This window comes from Apteryx mantelli, chromosome 2, assembly GCF_036417845.1.
Source record: "Apteryx mantelli isolate bAptMan1 chromosome 2, bAptMan1.hap1, whole genome shotgun sequence".
Classification (NCBI taxonomy): domain Eukaryota; kingdom Metazoa; phylum Chordata; class Aves; order Apterygiformes; family Apterygidae; genus Apteryx; species Apteryx mantelli.
This window is the reverse complement of record NC_089979.1, coordinates 172,417,531-172,442,659: the sequence shown is the minus strand read 5'-3', so window position 1 is coordinate 172,442,659 and position 25,129 is coordinate 172,417,531. Positions and strand designations below refer to the sequence as shown.

Here is a 25,129-nt window from a genome sequence, read left to right as displayed (position 1 = left end):
AATCCCCCAGGTGTAATGCTGCAGGTGTAACACTCAGCTATAGCATGGGTGTAACCCCCAGGTGTAACGCCACAGGTGTAACGCTCAGCTGTAGTGCGGGTGTAACCCCCAGGTGTAACACTGCAGGTGTAACACCCAGCTGTATCATGGGTGTAACCCCCAGGTGTAATGCTGCAGGTGTAACACCCAGCTATAGCACAGGTGTAATCCCCAGGTGTAATGCTGCAGGTGTAACCCCCAGCTGTAGTGTGGGTGTAACCCCCAGGTGTAACGCCTCAGGTGTAACACCCAGCTGTAGCATGGGTGTAACCCCCCCAGGTGTAACACTGCAGGTGTAACACCCAGCTGTAGCGCAGGTGTAACCCCCCAGGTGTAACGCTGCAGGTGTAACACCCAGCTGTAGCGCGGGTGTAACCCCCAGGTGTAACGCTGCAGGTGTAACAGCTATAGCGCGGGTGTAACCCCCCAGGTGTAACACTCCAGGTGTAACACCCAGCTGTAGCACGTGTTAGAGCCCCACGTGTTAGAGCCCCACGTGCACCTCTCACGTGACCCCCGCCACGTGACTCCTACGTCACCTCCCACGTGACCCCCGCCCCTTGACGTCCCCCGTATCCCCGCCCCCCTGCCGCCTCCGCCTGCTGTGCGCTCCGCCCGCCGCCAGGCGGCGGCGCCGCCCCCCCCGCCGCTTTCCGCCGGCGCCGCCGCCGCTCCCAGAGCGCCCCGCGGCACCTGGCATGGCCGCTCTGCCCCGCCGCTGCTGAGGAGGCGCCGGGCCCGCCCGCCGCCGCCCGCCGCCGCCCGCCGCCGCCGCCGCTGCCCCCCGCGCCGCCGCCGCCGCCCCGCCGTCGCCATGGCCGACTGGGCCCCCGCGCAGGTAAGCGCTGCCCCCGCCCGCCGCCGCCGCCGCCTCCCGCGGCCCGGCGCCGCGCCCCACCGGGCCCGAGGCGGCCCCGGCCCCTCTCCCCCGCCGCCCCCTCGGCGGGAGGCGCTGCCACGGCCCGCTGCGTCCCGCCCGCAGGAGCTGGAGTGGGACATGGAGCCGCAGGAGCTGCCGCTGGCGCCGCCGCCGCCGCCATCACCCCCCGAGCAGGCCGCCGCCGCCGCCGCTGCCGATGCCGGCGAGGCCGAGCCGCCCGCCGCCGAGCTCGCGCTGACGCTCGTGGCCGAGCTGCAGGCCGTGGACCGCAAGGTGGACTCGCAGGCGGCCCAGCTGATGAACCTGGAGGGGCGGATGCGGATGGCCGAGACCAAGCTCATCGGCTGCGAGAAGACGGCCGTGGAGTTCGGCAACCAGCTGGAGAGCAAGTGGACCGCGCTGGGCACCCTCATCCAGGAGTATGGGCAGCTGCAGAAGAGGCTGGAGAACATGGAGAACCTGCTGAAGAACAGGAACTTCTGGATCCTGCGGCTGCCGCCCGGCGCAACAGGGGAAGTGCCCAAGGTATCGGCCCCGGCCCCGAAACGGGAGCTGCTTTGTGTGTCCTCCGCTCTGGCAGTTCTGTCTGAGGGCAGCTGAAGTTCAGCTCAGCTTATCGGGACGCCGCTTCCCCGCGGCGGTGTCTTCGTGCCAAGGCTTGCTGTGAAGCGCCTGGCACACCTCGTTTTGCATTAATTACCGCTCAGGATGTACCTGGGGAGCTTGACAGCCGCGTGGGCTGCCCTGTGCGGGGTCACAGGTGGCTCGGCGCGGGTGGATCCGTGTAGGCAGACCTCCAAAATGCACAGGGTTTCGCCCCGTGTGCGTGCCTAGGTGTAACTGGTGTGTGCCCGGTTCCTCTTCACAGCTAACCGCAGGGGACTCGTGTCACGGGTGACAAGGAGTGTCTGCTGGGCACTGTGCTAAAGACACTGTCTGCAACACAGGGTGCAAGGTGTAGGCAGGCGGTGAAGGAAACCCCCCTCGTATCCCTTGCAGGCTAGGGCAGAGCTGTGCGAAGTGAGGGGCCGTGTAAGGCGCGTGGCAAGGAAGGGGCACCGCCGCACGGAACCGTGCTGCGCGGCGCTTGCAGCTGTTCCCAGATGTTTTCCTCAACAGGAGGCGAAGAGGTTGAGCCTATGATGCTTTTGATTGCAGGTCCCGGTGGCGTTCAACGATGCTTCGTTTAATTTCTCTGAGCAGGAGTGGAAAAGCTTGAACGAGTGGCAAAAGGAGCTTTACAGGCATATCATGAAAGGCAACTACGAGGCTGTGATCTCGATGGGTAAAGACTGGCTGCGGTTTGCCCTGACCTTCCTGATGTGCCGGGTTCTTTCAGGGCCTGGCGGACACCAGCACCCCCGTGGCTGGCGAAGCAGGGAGGGTGGATGGTGCGGTGGTCTGGTAACGCGTTACGTTGACTTTCGACAGCAGCCCTGGAAATCTAGACGTTCAGTCCTCCCGGTTCTAGTTTAGCAGGGGATGGCTGTCACAAGAGCATCGCGACACTGGCCACGTCGCGTTGACAGTCTCCGTGGCCCGTAGGAGCCGGGTGAGGACCTGGGTAGTGAGGAGGAGGGAAACGAGAGGACCCTAAAGCTAGGTAAAGATGGGAAAAGGGGAGATCCTTACTCTGGCACGCAAAGGTCCACAGATCCACTGTGCTGGGTGCATCAGCCGCTTGCCGCTTGGGGCAGTCACTAGCAGCAGAGGGGTGCCCTGCCTCCTGAGCTTCCTTCCAGTCTTTTCTGTGGATGAGCAGTCCTTCCATCTGCAGAGCGTGTCGTAAGGAAGGAGAACAAGGTTTGTCAGCCGTCTGCCTTGGTGCTCTGTCTGATCGCTAGCGTAGCCCCAGGGAGGCGTTTCACCTGCAGACCGTGGCTGTAGCCGCTCCTGCAGTTGTCAGGAACTGAGCTGGGAAGAACCGGAGGGCGAAGGCAGCCCCTGCCGTCTGCTTTCCCTTCGTGTGGCTCAGGGCAGCGCGTTCAAGGCTCCGTGAACGTGCTCTGCTCCCTCCTTGCTGTCCAGGCTGTGAGGAAATGTTCTGACCTGTGCTGCACCCGTGTCAACATGTCCCTTGCGAGCGTCTCGGAGCACCTACGTGTATTCTGAGAAACGATCTCGCCCTGGCTGGACCTCAGTGCCCAGTGCTTGGGAGCACAGACATCCCCGGTAGACAGGAATCGCCTCCTTGCGTTCAGATCACTTGTAGACAAGCTCACCGAACTCTATATCCTGCCATCCAAATCTGGCTGATCCATATCTTTTTTGGGGGGAGGGCGAGGGGTGGGAGGGAGCGTAGAGGTCTGCTGCAGTCCCTGCGTAGGGGGGAGAAAGGGAGAAGAATAAATATTGCCCCTCATTCTCCTGTTTAAAAAAACAACCCTGCATCCTACCTCAGAGGCGCAGGAACGTGACAATCCTACGGAAAGGGATCTGTGGATCTGAGCCTGAAGCTCAGAAGAAGGTGCCTGTGCTTAATCTGCAGGTTTCCTCTCTTTGAGGAATTGGGTTCTAGGATCAGGCCCTCATATAAGGCAAACAGATTCACCAGAGCAGTGGTGGAAACTAATAACCAGAGGCTCGCATTTGTTGTTGCAAAATGAAATTTTCCACTCTCCATACTAGGAGAGATTGTGATTTCCCCTTTTCCCCATCAAAATCTGCAAACAGCCTGTGACTCGGAAGAACAGGATGGAACAGTTGTGGCTGTGGAAATCCTCGGCTGGAGGGAACTGTATGGGGAGGGCACTTCCTCTGTTGCCGTTGGCTGACAGGTCTGGTTCTGTCCCCAAGCTGAAGCTCCCTTTGTAGTGGATCCGCGGACCTTAGCACAAAGGAGAAGAAAGGAAGTCTGGAGGTAAGCACAGATGCATTTTCTTATTCTCCTCCTCACGCTGCAGGCTGGGAGGTGCTCCTCACCTGAGCAGAGTGTGCTCCTGCAATCCGCTCATGTTCCCAGGGCCCAGACAAGGTGAGCGGTGCAGATGTGTGAGAGCATCTTCTTAAGCCTCTCTTTCCATTACCCGTCATCCCCAGCAGTGAAGGAAGGTTGGTGGGCAAAGGTTTAACAGTCTCTGTCCTGCAAGGGCAAAGGAGATGTTCTAACTTTTTTCTTTTTTTACGTACAGATGCTGCCATTTCTAAGCCTGACCTTCTGTCACGGATTGAACAAGGAGAGGATCCCAATGCTGAGGATCAGGAGGACTCGGAGGGAGAAACCCCTACAGATCCCAGCACCGGTGAGCTATAAAAGTCCCTAGGACTCAGTGGGAAGGTAGAAAACGGACACGTGGTTATCACAGCCTGCCTGAGCTCTTCCGCTTGCTTCTGTTGATGAATTTGCCAGGATTGTCCTCGGGTGGAGAGGGGGCTTTGCCCTCATAGCTGGCTCTTACCTGATGTTGCCATCTCTCCTGAAATCCTTGGTAAAGCGGCTAGAAGTTGCGAATGTAAACTCACGTCACTCTTTTCCTATGCGCAGAATTTTCCTTTCCTGGTCCAGATGAGAGCTCGTGGAATAAATACGAAGAGACTCTGGCTGAAAGTCATGAGGGCTCTGAAGAGGAGGAGAACGCAGAGGTTGCTAGTACATGTGAGTTAGAAGCGCAGAGCTTCGCTGAGCGCTGCGCAGAGGTGGAATGGCCGAGGGGGGGGAGAGAGACGCGGGCTCAGGCTCTCGGCACGTGGCGGAGATTGCCCAGGCGTGGGATCGTGCCTTCGCTGTGATCTCTGCCAGGCTCGCTTCAAGGGTCAGCATGGAAGCTGGATGACAGCCACGGCAGTTGGCAACGCATGTGCAGAAGCTGCAGTACACGAGCAGCAAGGCTGTAAAAGCAGCTGCCGGCTAGCGAGCGCGGCTCGGCTGTACAGGGCCGGGTCGCTCAGCCGCGTAGCGTGTTTGTAGTCTGGTCAGCTTTGAGCTGCAGCGTGCGTAGCGCAGGCAAACTTCGAGGGCTTCAGCGGCAAAGAACGATATGTAAACTGGTGCGTTTCACAGGTTTCTATCTCAGCCAGATGTGAGGCTTTTTGTGGGACGGCGGCAGGTCCCTGCCCCGTCGCTTCAAGTCCCCGCTCCGAAGCGTGGGAACGCGTAACTGCTCGCTTAAGGAAAGCTTGCTGGGAGGTGGTTTTGGTCTCCTGGCCTTGTCCTCAGAAGCAGCTGAACTGTTCTGGCTGATGCTTCTCCAAAAATTCAGCCCGCTGAAAACAAAGTGGCCCGTTTTCAAACTGCGTGTTTAGGTGTTTGGCAAAGCGACGAGCAACTGAAGAGTCCTGTGATAGGGAGCGTTGAGCAGCCTTCTCTGTGCGCAGAAATACTGGGCACATCTCTGCCTTCTTGCATTCTGCAGAAACCTGTCGCTTTTCAGACCTCTTTCTACATTCCCAGATCCTCTGTGCTCCTGTCAGCCTCTGTTTGCCAGGGTCCTTGGGATTTGCTTTGAGTTACTGTTGTTTATGTTGTGGAAGATCCTTCAGCCCCTGGCCTGTGCTCTATACAAACCCCAAAGGAAAAGAGGGGGTTTTCCCCTTCGCCCTCTTTTTATTTTGCTGTCCTAAACTGCATGTTCTCAAAGATCTGTTCTGGTTCATCTCCTGCTGAGAAACCCACTTTTTTTCTATGTCTAGCTATGTAGAGAGGTCTCATCGCCGTATTATCTGAGCTTTCCCAAGAAGTCAAAATATTCTGGCTTTATTTGTATTCCAGTGCTGCTTAGATAGCTCCCAGATGGGACTTGCAACCCCGTAGTGCCAGGTACTGTTTGTGCAATGCAAAGACCACCTCTGCCCCAAAAGATCTTTCAGTCTAAATAACGAGGCAGTTGTTATCTCAAAGAAATGACATAACTGTCTCTGCTCTGGCAGATGCACAGCAGTGTGATGAGGAAGGTCCAGAGAACCTTGAGCTTCCTAGCTCGTTAGCAGGAAAATGGGAAGATGTTTTCCCAAACCCTGAGGAAGAGGCAAAGCCAACCACCAAGAGTCGAAGTGGATCCGCCCCACAGCAGAGAACCGCGACGGGCAATGGGCTGAGGCGATCCGCTCGCCGTGGGAAGGACTTGGCAAAGAAGGACGCTCCTGAGGATGCAGCTGCGGTGGAAGGGCCATACATCTGCTGTGAATGTGGGGAGAGCTTCCTGGACAAGCAGCTCTTTGCCACCCACCAGAAAGCCCATGCAGGTGAGGAAGCCTGCACTTCCCTGGAGCAAGGAGAAAGCTTCCGACAGAAATCCAAAACAACTCCTCCGAGAGCCCACGGGCCATCCCGCTCCAAACCGTCCAAGCGCTCCGATTCAGAGAAGAGCTCTGGTCTCAAGTACGGCTTCGTCAGGCACCAGGCTAACAACATGGTGGAGAGACCGTACACCTGCTCCCAGTGCAAGGAGAGCTTCAGCCTGGAAGTGAGTCTTATCTTGCACCAGAAGCTTCACACAGGGAAGGGCGACGGGCCGCTGACGTGTACCTACTGTGGGAAGGACTTCCGGGACCTCTCCAAAGCCATCCGCCATCAGCGCATCCACACAGGGGAGAGGCCTTATCAGTGTACAGAGTGCGGGAAGAGCTTCATCCGGAGGGATCATCTGCTCAAGCACTGGCGGGTCCATACCGGCGAGACTCCATACCAGTGTCCTGTCTGCGGGAAGCACTTCCGCTACAAAGAGTCGCTGAATTGTCACCAGAAAATCCACTCGCGCAACCCCCGGCCCATGGAGGACTCGCAGCCCAACATGGAGTCGGCAACTCAAACTGGCCATTTCTGTGTGAAAAAAGAAACTAAGCAGTAGCGCTGCTGTGGGTGGCAAGGGCAGAAGGGCTCGCAGTTACGATGCGGTCTAGCAGGTGGACGAGCAGCGTGATGGGAAGTGAACTTGTATTGCAACTAATCCATGTGGTTGTGCTACAAAGCCCGCTTTGTTGAAGCATCAAAGGAATTCCTCTTAAAAACTCTCGTGAGAAGGCCTAGGCACCTCTTCAACCCTACGGGGTTACGTGGGACTTCCGTAGCGGCGTAGGCCTTGTATTAGTTGTCCCCCTACGCAGGTTTGGATTTTGCCTGTAGAGAATAATCGTGGGAGATTCTCTGGGGTCCGTATTTAGCAGGTGTTTCCCCACCTATCTTTGTGCATATTGAGGAGTGACATGCTTTCGCTTTCGTTCTTTTCCACTCGTTTCACTGCAAGGCTGGAAGCATGAGGGAGGGAGGGACGACACCATTCCCAGGCAACCGGCCGCTCGCTCCGGTTGCGTTGACGCACCTCGAGCAGCAGCTCTGTGCCGTGAGGCCAGGGCTGGGATCAAGGGGAGAGAGAGGAAGCGGAGATGCGGTTAGGGACCTGATGCAGAATTTGCGCAAGGCAGAAAAGCAAAGAGGAGAGAGCGGCAAAGAGCAAGGTGAGAAAAAAGTAGGTGTAGAAGGAACGGACGGGAAGAGCAAGGGGCTCAGGGCATCGGAGCAGAGATTGGAGCAGGAGGAGTCGGGAGGGAAGTACGTGGGTGTATAGAGGCACAGCTGAGTACCTAACCCGAGGAGGAGATGTCTCTGCTCTCGAAGGATGTAACTGGCACCGGTCGGGCTTTGGTTTCCCTCTGGCCCAAGGGAAAAGTGCCCCTGGACTGTCATATGAACTCCTGTCAATGAAGGCGACTTTCTTTTATTTTTTTTAACTGGGTTTGGTCTCACACTCAGGTAAGTCAGACAAGTGAAAGCAACTTCTCCTAACCCCTGTAAAGAGCTGTTTGGTTTTTTAGTTAATCTAGAACTAGTATATTATTATTATTATTATTATAATACAATGAAATGTGTGGCACTATATTTCACAGTTGATCTAAAACACTTAAATGTATGAGGTAACTGACCAGAGTTTTTTCAGACGTCTGTGTAAATATTGGTTGGATTCTCTAAGAGCTACGTGGTATCGTTCCTGAGGTGACTGTAAGTAGGTGTCTCTTCCGCTGTGTATCGTCAGCTGCTGGTTTGTGATCGTGTTTTGTAATAACTTTTGTAAAGTCTGTCAATACAGTGTTTCCATTCTGAAGCCCTTGTGGGGTTGAGTGATCACAGCCCGAGTTCCCCTCGCTTGGCCTCAGTATTTCGTCCTCGCTCTCCCTTCTCCTGTAGTGACAACTGCAGCACGCTGGCCTGCACCCGGCTGGTATTTATTAGCATTTTCCAGGTAACTCGCTGAACTGGTGAACTGCACAAGCTGAGCTGGGTCCGCTCAAGTCCGTTGTTGTCATGCCAAGCATCGGAGGAGTCGAGTCCCGGAAACGAGGCTGTTTGGAGCAGCTCTGGGGCGGCTGTGTGCGCTGACGGTTGGTGTTCAGCATTTGGGGTTCACGTTTTTAAGCTTTTTCTTTGCTGCCGTTACGGCTAGAAGCAGACTCTGGTTTTACGCGAAGGCAGCGCCGCGCCTCCAGGAGCAAACGCTGCCACCGCAAGGGCTGAGGAGTCGCCTGCTGCCGCCGGACTCTGCTGCGCAGGTCGAGCTGGGACAGTCCCTTGCCCTGAGAAGTGCTCGTGTGCGGCTGCAGCACCTGCCCCCAGCGTCGCGGTCGGGCGCCGAGCTGGGACGTCGCTGCCCTCCAGCACTGACTTTGGCCCGCTGCGGCGGGCGCGGAGGGCCCCTCGCGTGCTCCGAGAGGGGCTGCGCATGCTGCGGGCTCCTTTCCTACCTCGCCCGGGCGGGGGGGGGGTATCCTGGCACGGCTGAGCGGAGCCGGAGGCCGCCAGGAGCGAGGCAGCGGGGCGCGCGCGGCCGTGCTCGCTCGGGCCCGCCGCCTGAAGGAGGGGCGGCCGCAGAGCCGGGCGGCACCGTGGACGCTGCGTTTGCCTCACTGCTTCCTTGCTCGCACGTGCCCGAGCTCTTTGTACCGGAGCTGCCAATAAACTGGTCCTGCCAGGCCCGGCCCTGCGGGGCAGCGCGGGGGGTTTTGTCTCGCTGCGCCGGGGCCTCGCGTCTCGGGGGAAGACGTAGCCCCAGGCTGCCCCGGCGCCGCTCCCGCCTGCGCCCGCGGAGCCATGCCGGGAGCAGCGTGGCCCCAGGGCTGCGCGAGGGGGTGGATGGCTGGAGGAGGCAGCGCTGCGAGGAGCTGCCAGCCGGGACCCCGCGTTTGCTGCCTTGCCCCAGCAGTTATTAATTTTCAGAGTGTCCCTGGCTCATTTGCGTGGTGAAAAGTCTTCCAAAAGCCACTGCGGCCCCAATGGGAAGGCCTGGGATGCTGCCGGAGCTGCTGGCCGAAACCCGCGGGATTCCCCTGCTGGCAGAGCCTGTCTTTGCCCACTGGGATACGGTGACCTGGGAGGCTGCAGAAACGTAGCCAAAACCGGAGAATAATTCGTGTATATCCTGAGCCGGCCGTTCCTCGCGAGGGCGCTGGCAGCTGTGTAGTCGCTTTGGGAGGTTTCACCGGAGACGGGAAAGCGGCAGCTCGCAACGCTAGGTTCACCCAGGCCGTGCAAAGAGGCTGGGGAGCAGCGAGGGCTTTTCCCTCCGCCAGCTCCGGGGACCTGCTCCTGCCCCTTGCTCCGAGGATTAGAGGCAGCGCGGTGGGGCTCCGCTGGGTCCGTTTGGTCAAGTCACGCTGTTAATAAAAGCGGTCCCCGATGAGACGCCTTTTGGGCACCGTGGCGGTGATGCGGCCCGGCCTCGCCGGCCAGGCTGCCCTCTGGGATTTGGGGGCCGAGGTTTGGTTACAGGAACTCCTTGGCCGGGCAGGGGCTGCAGGTGCAGGATTTTCCTTCCAAACGTCCGTTCCTGCGAGCAGGGAGGGCTCGACCCACAGTCCCGTCCGTTAAAGGCTTTTCCTGGAGATTCTCCTCCGTCTTTCCACGAACAGCACCGTTTCCTGGTCATTTGAGCGCTCGGTCCGGCCGGCTTCCCCTTATTGTCACCGTGGTGTGGGACCTCCGAGAGAAACCAAGCCGTGCACTGGGAGGCTGCCGCTACGGGAGCGGGGCCCATCCGTGTGGCTGCACTGGGATGGACGGGATGGGATGGGAGGGCCAGGATGGATGGGTGGGACAGATAGGCTGGGATGCGACAGGACAGGATAGGATGGAGGGGATGGATGAGATGGGATGCGACGGCTGGGATGGCTGGGATGGATGGGCTGGGATGAAACAGGATGGGACAGGATGGAGGGGATGGATGAGATGGGATGGGATGGGATGGATGGAATGGGACAGATGGGATGGGACAGGACGGGACACACAGGATGGGAGAGATGGGATGAGATGGGGTGGAACAGATGGGATGGGATGGGACAGGGCAGATGGGATGGACAGGATGGAATGGGCTGGGCTGGGCTGGGACACACGGGTTGGGACGGGATGGGCCATGCTGGGCTGGATGGGACAGGATGGGATGGGATGGGAAGGGGACGGGATGGGTTGGGAAGGGACAGGTGGGATAGGCCAGGCTGGGACGGGATGGGGGAGGACGCTGGGCCTGGGGGGGGGGGGGGGGGAGGCAGCGGGGCGCGATGTGGCGCGGTTGCCATGGCGACGCCGCCCGCCCGCCGCCATTTCACACCTGGGCGCGAGGCCGCGGCGGCGTCGGGGGGCGGCGGCGGCGGCCCCGGAACGCGGCGCCTCTCCCGGCACCGGCCCCGACCCCGGCCCCGCCGCGGGCCGCCAGGGGGCGCCGGGAGCCGCCCGTGGGGGCCGCGGGCGCGGGGCGGGCCCGGCGCGGCCATGGCGGCGCGCGGTCCGCGCAGGTGCGGGCCGGGCCGGGCCGGGCCGCTGCGGGGCTGCGGCGGGAGGCGGCGCCGGGTCGGGCCCGGGGCGGTCGTGGGGCCCCTGCGAGCCGCGGCGGGACCCTAGCGCCGGCCGGGGGGGCCGGGGGGCTCCGGGGCACGCTGCCGTCGAGGGGCGCGGCGAGTAGGGCGGAGCAGCCCCGGCCCCCCCCAGTGCCCCCTGCGTCCCCCCCAGCACTCCCCAGTTCCCCCCGGCCCCCCCCAGTGCCCCCTCCGTCCCCCCCAGTTCCCCCCGGCCCCTCCCAGTGCCCCCTCCGTCCCCCCCAGTTCCCCCCGGCCCCCCCAGTGCCCCTTCCATCCCCCCAGTGTCCCCCATCCCCCCCAGTGCCCCTTCCATCCCCCCCCAGTTCCCCCCAGCACTCCCCAGTGCCCCCTCCACCTCCCCAGTTCCCCCCGGCCCCCCCAGTGCCCCCTCCACCTCCCCAGTTCCCCCCGGCCCCCCCAGTGCCCCCTCTGTCCCCCCAGTGTCCCCCGTCCCCCCCAGTGCCCCTTCCATCCCCCCCCCAGTTCCCCCCAGCACTCCCCAGTGGCCCCTCCACCTCCCCAGTTCCCCCCGCCCCCCCCAGTGCCCCCTCTGTCCCCCCAGTGCCCCTTCCATCCCCCCCAGTTCCCCCCAGCACTCCCCAGTGCCCCCTCCACCTCCCCAGTGCCCCCTCCACCTCCCCAGTTCCCCCCAGCCCCCCCAGTGCCCCCTCTGTCCCCCCAGTGTCCCCTGTCCCCCCCCAGTGCCTCTTCCATCCCCCCCCAGCACTCCCCAGTGCCCCCTGGCCCTTCCCAGTGCCCCCTCCACCTCCCCAGTTCCCCCCAGCCCCCCCCAGTGCCCCCTCCATCTCCCCCACTTCCCCTCCCAGTGCCCCCAGTCAGCCCAGTGCCCCTCAGTCCCTCCCCAGTTCACCCCCAGGTTCCTCCAGTTCCCCTCAGTCCCCCCCACTTCCCCTCCCAGTGCCCCCCGTCAGCCCACTGCCCCTCAGTCCCTCCCCAGCCCCGCTCCCAGCCCCCCTGCTCCGAATGGGAACCCCGGGTTCCCGTCCCTCCGTCGTCCCCCGCCACGTGCCCGCGGGGCCGCGCGTCCCCAGGCGCAGGTGCTGTGTCCGGGGGGGCCGGCTGCGCGCAGGCACCGGGGACGCCGCCGGGCTCGCGGCCGACAGCCAGTTAACAGGTAGCCAACGGCAGCAGCCGGGATTGCTCATGTAAAGCTCCCTTAGCGGAAAAAAAACAACGTTTCTGAACAGCGGAGGGTCCTCGATTGCAGATGAGCAAATCGGGGAATAAACAGGCAAAAACCCTTGGGGGGGTCGGCAGGTTTGTGGGCGAGCACCCGAGCGGCGGGAGCAACGCAGCCTGCGAGGCGCGAGCGCGGCGGCTGCACGGCCGTGCGGGACACTGGTCGCACCCAGAGAGTCTCATTTCGGGGGGGGCTGTGCAAGGTCAGCTCCGCACGTGCGTGAGCCTCCCCGCACGGCGTGAAGAGCGAGAGGGTTTTACACGTGACCGCGGGCGCTCGCGCTGGGCAGGGTGTTGGTGCGGTTGCCCTGGTAGAAAGCTGCAGGGACAGCGTGTCCCCAAGGCTCTGTCTCCCCGACGTGTTCTGTCCCCAGCGCAGCATCTGCTTGGAGTCAGGTCTCCCCTCCATCACCGTAGCAGCCGTCGCAGTGAGGCTGTTCGTGGCTGCAGGCGCCGGTGACGTTTGACGACGTCTCCGTCTGCTTTTCGGAGTCAGAGCGGGGGAAGTTGGACGAGTGGCAGAAGGACCTTTAGAAGACCGTGATGACGGGGAACTACGACTTGCCGATCTCTCTGGGTAAGGAGACGTTTGCGGAGCCGTTCGCGCTCCTTTGGCTCACATCAGCCGCCGCAGAGCTTCTGACAGTCGGCCCCAAACCCGTGCGCACCTCTCACGCCTTGGTATTGCAGCACGGGCTCGGTGTGACACGAGACCTTTCAGCCGTGTCCTTCCTCCAAGCCGTGTTCAAGCTGGTGGCAGATACAGTGTCTGCGGTGAAGTGCGGTAGTCTCTGTCCGGGGGGTGACGGATACCTGTGCCACAGAGTTACAGTCGCTGCAGCTGGTGTTTCTGTGGCTGCCTACAGGGCACCCAAGGGCAGGGCCGGCTCTGGCGCTGCTTCCTGCCAGAGGTTTTCCTAGGTCTGGACTCTGACCAGAGCTCCTACGGGCTTTGACCCCCTGCGTGTGCGGAGAGGCCGTCGCCTCCTGGCGACGTCCGGCGAGTCCCTGCCGCAGCCGTCCCCGCGCCGGTGGCGCGGTGCTCGCGGTTAGCTCCGCGCATCCTCCCTGCTCCTGCGCCTGCAGAGTTGCGCCATCCTGCTGCCCTGCCGGACGGCGGCGTCTGGCCGCACGTGCCCGTACCCCGGCGTTTGCCGGCCAGACGAAGGCAGCGGCCCGTGGCTGGGGCATGGTGAGAGCGCGGTGCTTGTGCCGGGGGCGGCCTCCAGCCTGGCTCCGCGGTCGCTTCCCCGCAGCGGGTGTTTCTTTCCCAGCCTGGAAGTCGCACTCCCAGCGCTGCAGACGCCTTCTCTTGCTTGTGGCCTCGCTGGCCTCCAGGGCCGGGATCTCGGGGGAGGAGGGAGCTGGCAGGCGTGCCAGGGATTGGCCCGGCAGCGCTGGCAGCTCCTGCCGCACTGCCGAGCTCCTCCGCTTGCAGGGGTGGCTCTGCTCTGCGCATTCCCTCGGGAGCTCCCAGGCCTCCTGCAAGGGGCCGGGGAGAATTTCCTTCTCCGAGCGGAGGGCTGAAGCCGCTCGTGCTTGCGGGTTACGGAGATCTCCCGCAGGGAAATAACCTGCTCCCCCGCCTGTCTTCTCCCCTGCGCAGGTTACGCCGTCTCCAAACCGGACCTCCCGGCCTGCAGTGGGAGGTGGGATGCATGGCCCGGACGAGCGGCGGAGGGAGTCCCGGCCCCGGCTGCGCCAGCGCTCCCCTGCTGCATCCCGGAGGCTGCTTGTGCCAACTGTTTCGGCCGTGCGGGATTGGGAGGCCGCCGGGGGCCGCCCCGCTCGTGCAGGGGCGACGGAGGCACCAGGGCTGAGCCGCCCGGGCCGGCAGCTCGGGGCTTTGCCAAGCACCTGACGGCGATGCTTCCCCTGCTTCCCTGACCCGGTACAGACCTCTTCTTCCGAAGGCAACCGCGTGAGCCAGCGGCGGCTCGGCGTCCCGAACCGCCGTGGCGAGGGGAGGCTCTGGAGAGGGACGCCGGCTGCAGATCCTCCCGTGGGGCGGCCGCCTGCCCTCACACGCAGCGCAGAGCCGGAGCAGGACACTGCCAAAGCGGTTCACAGCCCCATGGCTCTCCACGGAAATGCCGGGGAACAAAAATCCCACGGATGCGTGGACGTTGGCTAATCACTCTGTAATTTCTCCTCCATAGGAGCAGAACCTGCTGTTCTTACCCCTGAAGTTGTCTCTTGGGCAGAAAAGGATGACGATCCCTGTGCCGGTGTTCGGGGAGACTCAGAAGAGCAAGACATCCCCGCGAATGGCGCCACCGCGGGCGAGTGGGGTCTGGGATGGCTCGGTGGGTGCTGGGAGGTGTCAGTTTGGGGACACCTCCGTCCCTTCCGTGACACATTGCCCATACCCGGGCAGCGGATCCCCCCTCAGCCCTCGGCCCCCTGTGCCGGTGGGTAGTGAACCGGGAGATGACTCCTTCTCTCCTTTTCCAGAACGATCTTGTATCGAGCCTTTGTTTAACACAAACGCACAGAAGGCTTCAAAATGCTCCCAGCCCCGAGCGTCTGGATCCCGAGTGAGGTCCCAGAGGGAGAACGCGCTCCGATGGGGGGTTCTTGTCCAACTCCACGTGCCCAAGAGCGAAGGCGGCCAGAAGAGAGGGGAAGGGAATCGAGGCGCCGGCTCACGGAGCGGAGCCGCGCGGACGCCCTGCTGGACATGGCGGAGCGGGCGGAGGTCGCCCGACCGCGCTGGCAGAGCCGTGGCGTGCATGCCGTGGTGGAGAAGGAGGAGAACGGAAGCCGAGGCGTGCCGGCTGGTGGAGGCCGCCCGGGCAGCGCGCGTGGCCGGGGAGAAGGGTGCGGGGTTTCCCTGTCGGCTGCAAAAGCGCCAGGCTGTCGAGGGGCAGGTGGCCCCTGGCTTCTCTCCCTGGGCTTTTGTACCTTGCGAATTCTTCGCAATAAATTCGTCTCTCGCTCGGGCCCGGGCGTGCTACGCTCCGTCCGCGGCCGCCTGTCCGGCAGGGCTCCCGGCCGCGGCGATGCCCGTAGCGCAGGGGGGGACACCCCTCCTTCGAGTGGCGGGGACGCGCCTGCTTCCGTCCGCCCGTCCGCGGCCGGGGCCGAGCGCGTGCTCGCGACGGACGGCAGGGAAGGGCGGGAGGACGCCGCCGGCGGAGGGGACGCGTTGCTCGCCGGTGACTGGGGAGCTCGGGCTGGGCACCGGGGCCAAGAGGCGCTCGCTTGCCGCTCGGCGGGGGGGGGGGGGGGCCCAGGCCCCGCGTCCCCCCGAAGCGGCGGTGGATGCGCCAGGAGGGCGGCGGGGCCTGAGCCGGGGGGGGGGGGGCCGAGCCTCCAGCGGGGCGCACGGCCGGCAACGGCAACGGGAACGGCCCCGCCGGGGTGGCGGCGGCGGGAGGAGGGGGGGGGGGACCCGACGGTGCGCGGCGCGGGCGGGCGGGCGCGGTGATGCCGTCGGTGCGGCAGGGGGCGCTGCGGCGGCGGCGCTGCCCCGCTCCGCCCCGCGCGGCGGAGGCCCCCGGCGCGGCGGCGGCGGCGGCGGCGGAGACCCCGGCGCCCCCTGGCGGCTCGGCGGGGCAGCGGCGCCGGCCGGAGCGCCCAGGCACGGAGCGGCGGTGCCGGGACCCGGAGCCGCGCTCGGTCTCTCGCGCCCCGGCCGGGTCGGGCCGCCCCGTTCCGCTCCGCTCCGCGCCGTCGCCGCGCTCCCGCCGCTCCTCTCCGCGCCGCTCCGCGCCGCCCCGCTCCGCTCCGCCCGCCGCGCCGCGCCGCCCCGGGCCCAGCCCGATGCCCGGCGCCGGGCGGCGGTGAAGGGGAGCGAGCGGGCGCTGGATCCTGCCGGCCGCGGCCCCCGGGGCCCCGGGCAGGGAACAAAGGGCCATGGCCGCGGGGGCTCCCGCTCAGGTAAGGGCAGCCCTGCCCGCCGCCGCCGCCGCCGCCGCTGCCGCCGCCCCGTCGCTCGCCGCCCGCCCGGCCTGGCGCCCGCCGCCGCCGCCGCCGCCTCCCGCGGCGCCCTGCCCGCCCGGGCGAGGGGGGGCCGCGGCCCGGCCCGCCGCCGCCGCCCGCGCTCCCGGCGCCGCTGCCGGCGGGCGGCACGTCGGGGCGGGCCGCGCCGTCGGGGCCGCAGCGGCGGCGGCGGCGGCGGCGGTTGGGCGGGGGGGGGGGGGGGCGCTGTCAGCGGCCGGGCCGAGCGGGGCCGGGGGAGGAGGAGGAGGAGGTTGGGGGGGGGGGGAGGCCGCGGCAGGGCCGAGCGGGGCCGCTGCCGTCGGGGCGGCGCGACGCCGGGGCGCCCTCGGCGGGGACCAGGCCCTCGGGCCCGGCGCGGCCCTGCCCGCGGCGACGGGGCCCCTGCGGCTCCCTCCACCCCCCCCCCCCCCCCGCGCGGTGTCACCCCGCGGCGACGGGGCGGCCCCTCCCCCGTGTCACCTCCTGGTCCCGCCCCCGCCCCGCTGACAGCGACCCCCGGTGTCACCTCCCCGTCCCCATGGCGACGCGGGGACCGGCCGCCCCCTCCGGGGAGACCCCCCCCCCCCCCACACATACACGGCGGCGGGGGGCGGCCCGGTGTCACCCCCCCCACGCACACAGACACCCCGTGGTGATGGGGGACACCGCGGTGGCGGCACGGGGTGGTCGCGGCCCCCGTCGTGTCGTGTCGCGTCGCGTCGCGTCGCCGCGCCGGCGGCCCTAAGCGGCTTAGCAGGGTCAGGAGCTGAGCCGGGAAGCGGAGCCGCCGGACGCGGGGACGGACGTCAGAGCGTGTGTGTGGGGGGGGGACGACGGCGCGGCGCCTCGGCCGCCAAGATGGCTCGCGGCCTCCCCCCCCCACCCCCCCCGCGCGCCGTAACGCGCCGTAACCCCGCCGCTCCGCAGGCTCCCGAGCTGGCCATGCCGACGCGCTGCCCATCGCCCGGCCGCCCGCCCGCCGCCTCCGAGCGCACCTCCGAGAGGGAAACGCAGACCGCCGAGCTCTCCCTCACCCTGGTGGCCGCCGTCCAGGCGGTGGAGCGCAAGGTGGACTCGCACTCCACCCGCCTGCTCGACCTGGAGGGCAGGACGGGGATGGCCGAGAAGAAGCTCATCGACTGCGAGAAGACGGCCGTGGAGCTGGGCAACCAGCTGGAGAGCAAGTGCGCCGCCCTGGGCACCCTCATCCAGGAGTACGGGCTGCTCCAGCGGCGCCTGGAGAACATGGAGAACCTGCTGAAGAACAGGAACTTCTGGATCCTGCGGCTGCCGCCGGGCAGGAAGGGAGAGGTGCCCAAGGTACCGGCGCGCGGTGGCAGTGCGGAGGGGCCGGGGCAGGCGGTGGGGTCGGGATCCGAACCTGCGCATCCTGCAGCGCGCGTGCGGAAGGAGCAGCTCCATCCGGCAGGGCAGCTGCAGGGATGGAGCGGGGAGCGAGCTGAGCCAGGCGAATCCCTCGTTTGGTTGCTGGAGGAGGACCGGCAATGCGGCCGTCGCCCTGTTGAGCTGCCCAGCGTCTCCCTCCGACGGCATCCGCGCTGGGAGACGCATTTTGGGGCGAACATCCCCCCCCCCTCCCTCCCCTTCGAGCAAAAATGCTGGTTTTGCAGGTTTCCCGCAGGGTTCGCTGAGCTGAGCGGGCCGGTAGCGATTTGCTCTTTCGCTCCGCGGTTCGAGACACCGAGCCGCCGGGGTAGCGGGACGTGGGGCCGGGGCAGGAGCTGCCGAGGGGAAGCGGGAATCCCGGGGGCTGGCGGGCAGGCGACCCGCTCCGTCTCCTTACGCTTTGGGCTCAGCTGAGTAGAGCAACAAAAGACGCCCGACATGAATATTCATCTCCCATTTGCATTTCATGACTCTTTCGCTGAGAGAAAGTTTGCTGATGGGACCGTTTCATCCGCTTTAAAATGAGCGTTGCCGCTTATCCGGAGGGAGCTGATGTTGTATTTGCGAGGGGGGTGATGGACGCCTGGAGCCGAAGACGCCCCCACGCCGCAGCCAGCGCGCAGAGCGCGGCGCTTCCCGGCCGCGCGGCTCCGTTCGAGTACGGCGCTGCTCTCCCAAGCCGGCTGCTCCCCGGATTTAGCCACAGGAATTACGGTTCGGCAAACAGCCTCGAAAACGGCAGTCTGCTCCCAGACAATTTGCAAGCAGAGATAGGCCTCGGCGCGTGAATGATTCAGGGGGAATTACGGGCTCGGTTCTGCCGAGAAGAGCTGTTAGGGACATGGGTGAAACGCTGGAGACTCTGCTTTGCTCCGTAACTAATAGTAATTCGGAGCCCTTCCAGCCTGGGCAGAGTTTTCCCTGGAGTTCTGGGGTAATCGAATCCGGGGTTTCACGTCAGCTCATCAATAAGGATGAGGTTCAGCCCTGGCGCCCGATTTTTATCTCGTTTGCACCAACTCAAGGCTTGGGCAAGCCCAGTGACCTCTGCAGAGCGGCTTCTGCCGGTGGGACCGCGGTGGGGAGCAGGGCAGTGCCGCCGGGAGAAGTCGCTGCCCGGCCTCCGGACCGGTCCAGGTGTTTGGCTGAGACATTTAATCTCTTAGAAACTTGTCCGGGAGCCGTTTTCAAATATAAACACAAACTGAGGTCCGTAGAGCAGCAGCTTCTCCGGATGGAGTTCAAACGCGGCCGTCTCGGTGAGCTGTAGGTGAGAGGAGGCGAATGCTTGAGAGGCAGCAGCGGTCGCGGGCAGCGGTCGGAGGTAAAGCGCTCCCGCCTTCTGGAGAGCCGGGAATCGGCCTGAGCAGCGCGTGACGCTTGTGATTGCAGGTGCCGGTGACCTTTGACGACGTGTCCGTCTATTTCAACGACAAGGAGTGGGAGAAGCTGGAGGAGTGGCAGAAGGAGCTTTACAAGAACGTGATGAAGGGGAACTACGAGTCTCTGATCTCCCTGGGTAAATAGGGGTTTTCTTCTCTCCGGGTGAAGGCGGTTTCTCGGAAGGTCCTGGCTGAGCGCAGTCCTGGGCATCTTCTAGCTCCTTCTGGAGAAGCAGAACTTAATTCCCCTAATGTCCCGTTTTAAATGGAGACTTGAAAAGGCAGAAGGAGGTTTCTAGTCCTTCTCTGTTGCTTCCTGGCTTTGGATGAGGACGGGCAGTGCGAGGTCACCCCCTACAAGGGCAGGAGAAATCTCAGCTATGCTGGGGTCAGAGGCAGAGCGCTTTTTTTGTTCAGGAGAGCCAGGGATTTACCTGGGGAGTCCTAAAATCCTGCAAGGAGAACGTGTGGGTTGGTTTTCTTCTTTAAGGTAGCTGCTCTGTGTGCGGTACCCGAGCTCCTGCCCGCTGCAGCACGGAGCCTTTCTGCCGGCAGGTTCTTGGGGATGGTCTTGAGTCTCACCATGTTTCCACCCCCGTGCACAGGGCAGAGGTGGAAGATCGGTGCCGGGACTCCCAGTACAGTAATCCCTCCCTCCATCCCTCTGTCTCTCAACAGACTATGCAATTTCCAAACCCGGTGTTTTGTCCCAGATTGAGCAAGGAGAAGAATCACGGGTCGGGAACGAGCAGGACTTGGAGGAGAGAGAGATCATTACCGATGCCACCGCAGGTGAGACAACAGCTTAACGCGGGGCCGAAAGGGGAGCCGAAAGGGACATCCAGGTACGGCTCGACACGAAAACCAGGCCAAGCGGAGCCCAGAGAGTTTGGCGCTAGGCGCTGACAGCAAGGCGAACATCTGCAATCAGACCACTTCCCTGGGGAGCCGTGTGCCTGGCGGGAAAGGAGGCTCAGTGCCCAGCAGGAGGACCCGTCTGCCTGCCCGCGGGAGGCACGGCCTTCCCAAAAAATCCTCCCCGCCCAACCCGTCGTGCGCGTGGTCCCCGGCTGCCTCGTGGTCTCTGGGTTTATCCTTGCAGCATCCCTCCGAGGCAGGAAAGCCGGCTCCCGTCCTGCGCCCCGGGGGAGCTGGAGAGCCGGAGGGATCTGCCCAAAGCCTGGCGTGACCCCCGCGCTCCGCCGCTCCCGGGGGTGAGGAGGCTTCTCGTCTGCTGGAGCCGGGGGGTTCTCAGCACCCCAGCTCGGGCGGGATGAGGCGGATGCGCCGCCCTGACCGGGGAAACCGAGGCATCCGCAGAGCCGAGGTGGGGGCCTGGCGTGAGGCCTCTTAGGAGAAGGAGCATCAGCTCCGCTGCTAGTCTCCATCCAAGGCCGGCCCTTCGGATTGGGGTTCCTGAGCCGGAAACCATGTTACCGTGAGGGATTTCTTCTCCCCGAGCGCTGGGAATGACCGCAGGCCGGGATCTCTCGTTGCTGCAGCTGGGATAAGGGTGGTGATCAAAACGGAGGAGCTCCTTCCCGAAGACAGTCCTGAAAACCCGGAGCTGCACGGGATGTCGGGGCAGTCGGAGGGGAGTTTCCAGAGCCCGGATGAAGAGGCGGCTTGCGAGAGCCCCTACGGCTCGGTTTCCCCTCCGAGAGACCTGCCGGGAACCAGCCTGGGCGACCCCTCCGAGTACGGAGCCGACTTCAGTGAGATCCAGAGGGTCATCGTTCACCACGGGGGCTGCGCAGGTGAGACGCGCGGCGAGGGGCCGAGCAGGGGGGGGAAGCAGCTCGGCAGAAGAGGGCGGTTAAATCCCATCAGCACCAGAGCTGGAGGCTTTCCGGCTGGAGGCCTTCCGGAGCGGCTGCGGCACCCTCCGGAGCGGCTGCAGTCACGCTTCGGACCAGGAGGAGGAGGAGGCAGCAGGTGGCCTCCCAGCTCAGGGGAGGAAGAGCCGGTTAGGTGGCCGTCCCGAGGGAAAGATTTGGGGGTTTCTGGTGGACCGTGGGCTGGACACGAGTCGCCAACGTTACGCCCTTGCCAAAAAAGGGGCAAAGGCAGCGGGATAGACAACCAAGCGGCTGCAAGACGTGCGGAGTCATCCTCCTGCTCCACTCAGCGGCGGTCACGCTTTGCCGGAGCGCGGGGCAGTGCCGGGTGCTGCCCGCCCGGGCGCTGCGTGGACCGCTCGGAGAAGGCCCCGAGGACAGGGACGGGAAGGGCCGGAGGTCGAGGACACGCGAGCTGCCGGGACGGAAGGAGAGCAGTGGTGGGTTACAGGCCATATCCTGGGAAAACCTTCCCGAGAGGGGGATAAGGAAGCGGTGAAACAGACTGTCTGGAACGCATGGATTCTCCATCATTTGATGGATCGTCCAATGCAAATATCTGTCAGGAGAGATGGAGTCGGTGGAGGTCCCAGCTGGCCTCTGGAGGTCCCGCTCGGCTCCTGGGATCTGCTCGTGGCCAGCAGAGCTCGAGCTGGGGCTTGTCCGAGACGGCGGACGCTTTCGCCGGGGTGCGGGGGGGGAGCGGGAGCCGAGCGGCACAGAGGCGATGAAGCCGGCGCGGAGGTTTCCTTAGCGGCCCCGGGTGCCTGACGACGTTCTGCTTTCCTCCCGCAGAGGACGGGATCGTGATCAAGACGGAGGAGGAGGAGGAGGACGACCCGGACCCGCTGGAGCCGTGCGCCATGTTCTCGGGCAGGACGGAGCCGCCGGCGTTCTCCAGCCACGAGGCCGGGCTGGGCTGCGAGGCGCAGTGCAGCTCGGCGGCGCAGCCCCGCGTCCTGGCCTCCGGGCGGGCGAGCAAACCCTCCGCTTGCGAGAGGGACCCCGGGGAGATGAAGCCGGGCATCGTCCACCAGCGGAACCGCACGCGGGAGAGGCCCTACATCTGCCCCGAGTGTGGGAAGAGCTTCATGCTCAAGATCAACTTCATGATCCACCAGCGGAACCACCTCAAGGAAGGGCCCTACGAGTGCCACGACTGCGACCTCAGCTTCCGCAACAAGCAGCAGTTCCTGCTGCACCAGCGCGGCCACCCGCGCCGCGCCGTGGGGGTGCCCCGGCGCCCCGAGCACGGCCTCAAGCCCCAGGCGCGGCCCCCGCCGCCGGGCAAGCCCTACAAGTGCTCCGAGTGCGAGAGCAGCTTCAGCCACAAGTCGAGCCTCAGCAAGCACCAGATCACCCACGTCGGCGAGCGGCCCTTCACCTGCGGCGAGTGCCGCCGCAGCTTCCGCTTGCAGATCAGCCTCATCATGCACCAGCGCATCCACGCCGGCAAGAGCGACATGGCCTTCCTCTGCCCCCAGTGCGGCAAGAACTTCACCCGGCCCTCGCACCTCCTGCGGCACCAGCGGACTCACACCGGCGAGCGCCCCTACCAGTGCAGCCAGTGCGAGAAGACCTTCAGCGAGAAGTCCAAGCTCACCAACCACTACCGCATCCACACGCGGGAGCGCCCCCACGCCTGCGCCGTCTGCGGCAAGGGCTTCATCCGCAAGCACCACCTCCTGGAGCACCAGCGCATCCACACGGGCGAGCGGCCCTACCACTGCGCCGAGTGCGGCAAGAACTTCACGCAGAAGCACCACCTCCTGGAGCACCAGCGGGCGCACACGGGCGAGCGGCCCTACCCCTGCACCGAGTGCACCAAGTGCTTCCGCTACAAGCAGTCCCTCAAGTACCACCTGAGGACGCACATGGGAGAGTGAGGGGGCCGCTCACGGCTTCCTCTCCCTCCTTCCCTCCCTCCTTCCATCCCTCCATCCTTCCTCATGTCTCCCCCCCCCCCCCCGGCTCAGGGCATGGACGTCAAGGAAGCTTTGTGGTAGCGCCGCCGGCCTGCTGGAGACGGCTAGGCCGACTGGAAATAAATAAATTAATTAAAGCAAGCGACGCGCGGCAAAAAATTAAAAGATTATATATATATGTAATTAACTGAAGCAGCTGATTTAGGGGGAATCCTCACCATCAAAAAAAAAAGAAAGAAAAAGAAAAGAAAAAAAGAAACCTGTACAGGGTGTTTTGCCGGAGTAGGACTCTTAACTGCTTTTTAAATCTACTGTTTGGTTTTTTAATAAATGTGGAGGAACTTTTCCTTTGGTAAGCAAACTTAGGATTGCCAGGATTTTCCTTTTTTTTTTTTTTTTTTTTCGGAAGTGCTGCTTGTGGCACAGCCCCTTTTATCCAGGAGCTCTGCAGAGGCCCCGACTCTCCGGGCGCCCGCGCGTGGTGACGGGGAGCTGCCGGCCGGTGGCGGTGAGTAGCGGACGCAGGCGCCGGGGGGCTCCGGGGCTGCGTGACGGGATAAAACACCATCTGGAGCAAAAGGAAAATTTTTCCGGGGGGGGATCCCGTCAGCCAGGCTCCTCCGAGCCCGTGGGGGCAGAGGTAGACGTGTTGGCCCCACCGCTTCCAAGCGCCACCGTCCAGCGGGGCCCCCGCTGGCCCCCAAAACCCAGGAGCGGCCTGGTGGTCCCCGGGGTTGGGAGCAGCCCCGGGCGCCGGGCAGGGACCCCCGGGCTGGCGGGAGCGAAGGGGGCCGGCGGCGGGCGGCAGAGCCCTGCACCGGGCGCAGGGCGGCGGCGGGGGGGCTCCGGGGCGGGAAGCAGCGCTGCGCCGGGCGGAGGGCGGCAGAGAAGCTGTTTGCGCCTGCGGTGCCCGGCCTGCGCACGCGCGCTCACACCTGCGCACGCTCGCGCTCACGCTCGCGTGTCCGTGCACGCTCAGACCTGTGTGCACTCACACAACTGGGCACGTGCACACCTGTGCACACTCACGCTCACACATCCGTGCACACTCACACCTGTGCACACTCACACGTCTGTGCACACTCACACACATCTGTGCACGCTCAGACCTGTGCACACACACACCTGTGCACGCTCACACATCCATGCACACTCACACTCACACCTGTGCACTCACACATCCATGCATGCTCAGACCTGTGCACACTCACACTCACGTGTCCATGCACACTCACACTCAGACCTGTGCACACTCACACCTGCACACACTCACACCTGTGCGTGCTCAGACATCCGTGCACACTCACACACCTCCGTGCACACTCACACTCACACCTGTGCACTCACACATCCGTGCATGCTCAGACCTGTGCACACTCACACTCACATGTCCATGCACACTCACACCCCTGCACACTCACACACCTCTGCACACCCCGACCTCTGCACACTCACACACCTGTGCACACTCAGACCTGTGCACACTCACACACCTGTGCACACTTGCACTCACACCTGGGCACACTCACACCTGTGCACGCTCAGACATCCCTGCACACTCACACACCTCCGTGCACATTCACACTCACACATCTGTGCACACTCAGATGTCCGTGCACACTCACACTCACATCCATGCACACTCGCACTCACCCCTATGCACACTCACCCCTGTGCACACTCACACCTGTGCACACTCACACCTGCGTGCACTCAGACATCCGTGCATCCCCCCCCCCCCGCGCTGCCCGGCCCCGGGCGAAGCCGCGGGAGCGACACGGGCCGCTCCTGCCGCCGCCGCCGGCTGCTCCCCGAGGCCCGGCACCGTGCGGGGGCCCCGGCGATGCTCCCTGCAGCCCTGCGGGGCTCCGCGCCTCGCCCCCACGCGACACCGGCCCACGCGCCGCCGCCCCCGGGCCCACCGGGCCCCTCCGGCACCGCCTCCGCGTCCGGTCCCGCCCCGGCCGGGAACCCCCGTCCCGGTCCCGTCCGGTCCCGCCTGGGGGAGGAGCGGGAGTGCGGGGAGCGGGGACGGGGTGGGGATGGGAGCGGGGAAGGGGGAGCAGGGACAGGGAGTGGGGATGGAGAGCAGGGACAGCGAGCCAGGATGGGGAGCGGGGATGGAGAGCAGGGGGCAGGAATGGGGACCAGGGGTGGGAGAGGCGAGGGAGAGTGGGGACGGGGAAGCAGGGCCCAGGAGCAGGGACGGTGGAGTGAAGACAGGGGATGAGGGGATGGGGACAGGGACAGGAGACCGAGCCAGGGAGCAGGGCCTGGTTGTGGGGATGGGAAGCAGGGGATGGGAACAAGGAGCAGGGATGAGGACAGGGACAGGGACAGGGAGTGGGGCTGGGGGAGCAGGGCTGGGGGAGCAGGGGCAGGGAATGAGGATATGGGGATGGGGAGCAGGATGGGGAGCAAGGATGGGAAACGAAGATATGGGGGGGCAGGGACAAGGAGCAGGGATGGTGGATGAGGATATGGGGAGCAGGGATGGGGGATGAAGATATGGGGAGCAGGGATGGGGGATGAAGATACAGGGGGGCAGGGACAGGGGATGAGGAGATGGGGATCAGGGATGGGGGATGAGGAGATGGGGAACAGGGATGGGGGATGAGGAGACGGGGAGCAGGGACAGGGGATGAAGATATGGGGAGCAGGGACGGGGGACAAGGATACAGGGAGCAGGGACAGGGTCTATCCCTGGGCTCCTGTGGCCACAAGAGCTGTGTTTGGGCCCCTCTGCCCCATGGA

General features: G+C 64.4%; 2 protein-coding genes and 1 long non-coding RNA gene across 3 annotated transcripts in view; all 3 read left to right on the top strand.

Annotated features, from left to right (window-relative positions):
- LOC106483920 (uncharacterized) overlaps positions 1-22,708 on the top strand; it is a 43,388-nt gene extending 20,680 nt beyond the window's left edge. Inside the window, exons 10-18 of the mRNA XM_067292230.1 lie at positions 1,022-1,444; positions 2,078-2,323; positions 2,465-2,622; positions 3,722-3,779; positions 16,751-17,143; positions 18,623-18,749; positions 19,291-19,404; positions 20,115-20,369; positions 21,246-22,708. Coding sequence (XP_067148331.1) covers positions 1,022-1,444; positions 2,078-2,323; positions 2,465-2,622; positions 3,722-3,779; positions 16,751-17,143; positions 18,623-18,749; positions 19,291-19,404; positions 20,115-20,369; positions 21,246-22,336 — 2,865 coding nt within the window. The 3' untranslated portion in view covers positions 22,337-22,708. The remainder of the gene's footprint in view (positions 1-1,021; positions 1,445-2,077; positions 2,324-2,464; positions 2,623-3,721; positions 3,780-16,750; positions 17,144-18,622; positions 18,750-19,290; positions 19,405-20,114; positions 20,370-21,245) is intronic.
- LOC106499368 (zinc finger protein 777-like) lies at positions 3,823-9,401 on the top strand. Its single transcript, XM_067292118.1, has 4 exons — positions 3,823-3,893; positions 4,051-4,161; positions 4,404-4,514; positions 5,786-9,401. The coding sequence occupies exons 1-4, from the start codon at positions 3,872-3,874 to the stop codon at positions 6,703-6,705; spliced, it is 1,164 nt and encodes a 387-aa protein (XP_067148219.1). The 5' UTR covers positions 3,823-3,871; the 3' UTR covers positions 6,706-9,401.
- LOC136991325 (uncharacterized) lies at positions 11,713-14,836 on the top strand. Its single transcript, XR_010883557.1, has 3 exons — positions 11,713-12,476; positions 13,506-14,205; positions 14,354-14,836. It is a non-coding gene; the product is annotated as an uncharacterized lncRNA (long non-coding RNA).
- Positions 22,709-25,129: the final 2,421 nt, after the last annotated feature.